Genomic DNA, 6,630 nt, shown 5'->3' on the forward strand with positions numbered 1-6,630 from the left:
GTCTAAATTATGTTTGTTGTTCTTTTCTGTTTCTTGCAATGTTTCGGGCAAACGACCTTCGCCTATATCACATTATATACTACCTAACAAAAACCGTTTGCCCAAAAAGTAAAAAAAAACATTTTTATTTAGGCGTATGTGTTAATTTACTACACGTTTTGAACAGTTGGATAAAGTTTTTCTGAATCCAAAAATATACTACATGCTTTTATACCCTGTAAGATTCATCATATAAAAATATTGCTTGAACTTGTATGCGCTAATTTTTCATTAATAGGTGGCCAAAGAAAAATAAATCAATTACTTATTAGTTGACTGAAATATGATGCAGATGTGCTGAAAACTCTTCTCCGGTTATATTATGGCATTGTCAGATCTTTTGTTTTTCTTTGAAAATTTATATCGCATTAGAACATAGATGATTGGATTTAAATTGTAATTAATAAGATGTTTAAGAAAACCCATTTCATTTGAAGAGCTTACGTTTAAGTTCAAGCGTTTGAAACGCATAAGCTTGTAATATTCTAATTAACAAATATTCTATATTGTACGGTACAGAAAAGGATGTTCCACTGAACTTCAAACCAGTAGTCAGCAGTCCACACCTTCAAGTTTTTGAAAATGGATCACTTTCCATTCACAACTCCCAGGAGAATGACGTAGGCTTTTACCTCTGCAAAGCAACCAATGGAATTGGACAAGGCCTCAGCAAAGTTATTAAACTGCATGTAAAAAGTTAGTGTTTTTTTTTAAGTGTCGGAGTCTTTAAGTAGAATTCCCATACTGCTGTTTCCTTGTTAATCTTGAACACATTTAATACATTATTGCCTACTAAGATGTTAGCTGTTTTTATATTTAAAAGTATCATTTGTTACGTCTTAAACCCAGGTAAGGACGTCGGATAGCCTAATAAAGCAAAAAAGGTTTGTTGGACCATTTAACAACATTGTATCTCTTGACCTTTAGTTACTATTGTTCAAAACATATATAATGGTAACTTGAATTTAAAATTTGTATATATATGTGTGTATGAATGTCAGATCCTGTAAAGCTACGCTTCTCAACCTGTGATCCTCCAACACTTAGAGATTCGTTACCATTTTAAAAACTTAAAAGACATAATGATCGAGTTTTTAAATTATACCTTAAAAAACGATACCACTGTCGATGAAATGAAAATACTATTTTGTTTGAAGATTTTTATTAAGTATAAAGGGTTGAGTTAATAAATCGTTTTAAATGTAATGTAGTTATATAAAGGGTTGAGTACATTACATTTAAAACGATTTGAATATGGAAATAAAAAAGTCTTGGGACAACCACAGCCATTAAAAAGTCGCGATGAAACGGCATGTATCCCAGCTACATTTTCATATTGTTTATTGTTTCCAAGGTAGTGTTATGCTACCGAAAATTGAAAACATGTAACAGTTCTTCCACTTGCAAAATATTTATACACTTGTATCACAGTGATGTCTTGAAATTGGGGGTATAGAATTTCCAAAACGGAGATTTCCTTTTAATGGCGTTGGAAAACAAAGAAATATGGATTAACTTGAGGAACCAGGATGGACCATCCAGAAAGAGACATGCAACAAGTTGTACCCGAACCATGATAAGCAAAATGTGACGTCTGATAACAACTGAGAATCCACGTACACAAAGTCAGTGGCAAAGCCATTCACGTGTCATAGGCAATTGTACGCAACATAATCAAGAAGGATCTCTGTATAAAAAAGCGACACAAGTCACGTGTACACAAATCGCTTCATGAAATATTCATTCAACCATTTCATACTTCAAGTAACTTAAAAATATAACGGGTATTCAGGTATTCAATAAGAATACATAACAGTCAAATCGTTGAACGCAGCGCTTATGGATTGTTGTGATGGTTTGTTGAAATTAGCGCTAGGAAACCGTCATCTTCGTACTCTAGGTGGCTTATGGAAGGCCTGCAGGGAGGAGTGGTATGCTTTAGACATGACAACTTGGCCGCTGAGCTTCTTGCAAAGGAAACCACGCTACAGGTCTATTGTCAATATATGTGGTCATTGAATATAGAATGACTAGATGAGGCATCATGGACTGTTACGGCGTGATAAGATTTCAAAATGGTTTCAATGTAACATACTCGATCTTTATGTTAAAACAAACATGAGAGGACTTAGAACATTAAGTGCTAAGAGCCTGTAAGTGCCTGAAATAATTTGTAAATTGTTATTATTTAACTCAAGAACCAATCGAGAACTAAAATAAGCGTTTAATATAAACAGGGACGTTTCTTGTTTCAGTTTTCAAAGTAACGCCTTAAATTTAGAGTTGGTTATCATTTGAATAAATTCTGTTTTTATACTTAAAAGAATAACAAAACTAGCTAAAATCGATAAGATTAAATTATTCACATAAAGGTATGTTCGGTGTCACAGAGTTTCGAAATTTCCCAAGGGTACGAAAGAAACGACAGTATTCCATTACTGTTATCAGTAATAAAACCAAATGGATATAGAACATTTTTAACAAACAAAAAGAGCTTGATTTTAACAAAAAAATAAATAAAAAATAGCCACAATTTCAAATCATTAACTTAATTGGTCAGATAAACAATTGTGGTATAACAGAAATGTTATTTACTCAGGTAGTTTTTTATGATTAAGCTCTTGTTGTTCACCTGTCTACACAGAACGATATAAATAAAAGATAGATTAATTGATAAAATATTCCATGCACAGTTTACAAAGTCATTTGTATTAAAAAACACGGTAAAAGTTAATATATAACTACATTCATAAAACAGAATCTATTTTTTTTTTTCACAGTTGCAGCTCACTTCAAGACAAAGTTTATGGCTGAAAAGGTTGAAAAAGGCCACAATATAAAATTAAAATGTCACGCACGAGGGGATCAACCCATAACAATCATCTGGCTAAAAGCTAAACAAAACATCAATCTGCAAGGTGACCCCAGGTCAGTACAGACTTTCACTTTTATATTAAACGCTGAAAGACAGATTGAAGCAGATACTTAGTTTTAGTGGAAGAGGGGAGTGATTATTTTTTGCGGATGTTTTTCTGAAATAGCAAACCTTTTTTCAGTTTTTATGCAAAGTTTTTCCTCACTGTGATAGATAATTTATTGACACTTTCTTGCAAAGTACCTTACAAAGTGTTGTGCCAATGTACCAAATTAAAAAACCTTGCAACTTTATCTTTGACTTAGGCTAAATAAAGAACAAGTATTTTATTATTATTAATAATAGTATTTTGTTATAGGACAGGAAGAGCGTGGTGGGAGGTAGTGCCTTAGATTATTCTTTTTGTTAAGACCCACAGATATATTTGTAACACTCTTTATTTGCATATGTTAAACAGACTGATCGTGATGCATCACATGTTCACATGTTTGCTTGAGCCCTGTAAATACCGATATGTAGTCATATCATGATTAGTCTGAAATACAACAGGTAAGAGCAAAGATCTTTCCGACTTTCAAAGGGTATGATAGTAGATACATATTTTTAATGGCGATTCTCTCATCGGAACCTGTGTAACAGATGTCAGATTGTGTCTCAACTAATTCTTCCAAGAATAGTCAGGATTCGACTATCTCCAACTGTACCATTCAGCAGTCGACCACGTTTTAAGAAAAACAATTTATCTCAGATTCAAAAATGGAAACACAGAATTACAGAGTTAACTCCGAATAATAATAAGTGATTTGAAAGTATACGATGTAGTAATAATAATAGTAGTGTAAACCAAATGAATAAAATCACATGTAGTACTTGACTCTGTTTGTGGGGAACGTTCTCGTGTCTTCTTGGATTATTTCAGGTACGTTATAAACGTCCAAAGTGTGTGTGAACGATGTTGCCGATCTTGTCTACCTCACAAGAACGCTTCCAAAACAATAACAATCAAAGAGCTATAATAATAGCCAGATCTCCATTCGATTGAGCATGCATTATTGTGATGAACCTCGAGATCGCATTCATCACTACAATCATCTGCTGATAATGGGTTCAGTTAGTAAGAACGGATCTCTTTCTCCATCTCATTAAGTAATAGATTGGATGGGGTCCCATAAAATCCATACGAATATCATACAGTTTATAATAATTCATACAACATTTTATAAGTCTTTATGTTTAAATATATTTTATGGATGGATAATCTGGTTTCCTGAAACACGGTAGCTATCAGTTTCAACAAGGCTTTCGTGTTTGGTTTTGGTTTTGTTTCCGTATTGAATTGCTTGATTATATTTACTATATATCAGTATTTGGTATACTGATGATTTCCATTGCTATATTCCTTTTTCTCATTTTATAAAATGCATATGAACTGGTTGTTACAGTTGCTTTACTCAGAATCCCAAGGCAAAAAAACAAAACAAAAAAACACGTCTCTAACAAATATTTTTCGTTACTTTATGTTTTTTTTTGTTCTTTTGTAGTTAAGCGCAAAGCTACACAATGGGCTATCTGTGCTGTGTTCATTATGGCCATCGGAACTCGGGTTTTAGCGTTATACGCCTTCAGACTTAGCGCTGAGCCAGTGGGTGGCATTAACTTATGTAGTTTTAACCCTTTTCGTTTCAGTTGTTAGTTTATTTATTTCAGAATTTCGCGCAAAAGTACACTAGGGTATATGCGCAATATCTTTGGTTACTTTTGTCTGATGAAACATTGGGATTTAACCTTCACTTTTATGGCCCTCCCACTGTCGTAAAATGCGGAGAGCGTTTATGAGACAAAAGGTCGTGAACCATGAATCCTTAGATGCACAGTCTTTACATGCTAAATACTAGATCACGCCCGGCCTGCCAACAAGAAAACTTTTCATATTGAAAAACTTGATTTACTTGAACAAAAATCAAACTCTAAAATAGCTTTTTTATTCTTGTGAATATCGTATGACAGTATTACTTTTTTATGCTTTAAATATTTGTTACTTTGCTTTGTGTTTCTAGGGCTAAAAAATTAAAGTTTTTTCCCTTTAATTGTTTGACATTTAATTTTTTTCTCTCGTTAGATACACATTAATAGAGACAGTGTTGCCCCCTGGTGTTACATCTGAGCTACTTATCCGCCAAGCTGACAAACAAGACTCGGCCCTTTTTACCTGTATCGCTTCCAACACGTATGGACAAGATGACACTAATATACAGCTGATAGTACAAGGTAATGCGAACTGTTTTTGAACATATGTATTTTAAAACTTTTATAACAGCAAAGTATTAAACATAAGTCAAATAACATTCCTTTAATTTTATTGAAGCACTGTTAGATAATATTTAATAACATATATAACTAACATATAAACTAAGTTTAAGATTTTTTCTGGGTATACACTATGTGTCTTGAATTTCGATATATTCTTATGATAAGTCATATAAGAATGTTAAAAGTTCATTTACATAGAGATAACTGTGGTTACTGAAGCCAATCATTTGGTACTATTTATATATTTTTCTTTATTACTTAACAGTATTAAAAGGTATGGTGTCGAAGTTTGACTGGCGTGATTTATTATTTGTTCCACTATATTTATTGTCCATTTTAGAGCCTCCAGACACCCCTCAAAATGTGCATATAATTGAACAATCCAGCCGCACTGTTACACTCCGTTGGTCAGCGCCGTACAGCGGCAACAGTGTTATCACGAAATACTTGGTTCAGTTCAAACAGCAATCTGGTAAGATGAAAATAGTTTGTTGGTCGAATGAGTGAACGTTTCAAGACTAACTGACCTGATAGACAGATATAATGTAAATTATAAGCAAATAAATAGATTGACTGTTTATGTGGCGAAGATCAACGTTAAGTAGATAAAGTAATTAAATTATTATGTCCGAATTGTTATTACCATAAACTGCTTTTTTTTATCAGATGTAAAATACTTTTCCCATGTTTTTTAGCGAAATGGCAGAAAGGAACTTCCAATGTTACAATATCGGGCACAGAGACGGATGCTTTGATTTCTGGCCTTAAGCCTGCCAGTGTTTACAATATGAGAGTAATCGCAAGAAATGGCCTTGGTTTCAGTAACCCAAGTGAGGCCGTGGAAGTAAAAACTGAAGAAGAAGGTATGTCCAGATCATAAATGTCAAAAACAATGGCCCCGTTCTCTATTAAAATTTAAAAATAAACTGTGTAAAATTGTTCAGTTTTGGGTGATGGAAACTGAGTCCTGACCCTGGGAGCTATCATTTTAATTAACGATTAACACTTAAAACTACATTGGTGAATTAAGTTCACAGTATTGATCACATTTCTCTAAAATCCATGAACGCAAACATAAATGATAACGCAGTATTAACATTTTCGTAATATTCTAAAACTTTCAATAATTTTGTGTGCGTGCATTTGGTATAACATTGTGTTACGACAGCGGAAATCACGTGACCCTGGTAACACGTGATGAGATTTTAGAAGGATCGAGGAACCTCACGAACGTCCCAGCGTTTGCTAGACGCCCTCTATTTTAGTATATAAACCGGAAGATAAATTCATAACGGATATAATCGAGTCAAACCGTAAGTAAAGTGGGTAAATCATTGTAAATTATATCGTGTGTTTAACTTAAAGTGGCTGTGGAAATTCTGTGTATTGCAAAGTTGTTTTGAGGA

General features: G+C 33.4%; 1 protein-coding gene across 1 annotated transcript in view; it reads left to right on the top strand.

The window, feature by feature from the left end:
• Nucleotides 1-558: 558 nt before the first annotated feature.
• The window catches only part of LOC106474513 (Down syndrome cell adhesion molecule-like protein Dscam2), a gene marked incomplete at both ends in the record, with an annotated part of 37,512 nt that continues 31,440 nt past the window's right edge, over nt 559-6,630 (top strand). The window contains 5 exons of the mRNA XM_022402823.1: nt 559-735; nt 2,820-2,967; nt 5,034-5,182; nt 5,565-5,696; nt 5,920-6,087. Coding sequence (XP_022258531.1) covers nt 559-735; nt 2,820-2,967; nt 5,034-5,182; nt 5,565-5,696; nt 5,920-6,087 — 774 coding nt within the window. The remainder of the gene's footprint in view (nt 736-2,819; nt 2,968-5,033; nt 5,183-5,564; nt 5,697-5,919; nt 6,088-6,630) is intronic.

This window comes from Limulus polyphemus, unplaced genomic scaffold (genome assembly GCF_000517525.1).
Source record: "Limulus polyphemus unplaced genomic scaffold, Limulus_polyphemus-2.1.2 Scaffold7309, whole genome shotgun sequence".
NCBI lineage: Eukaryota > Metazoa > Arthropoda > Merostomata > Xiphosura > Limulidae > Limulus > Limulus polyphemus.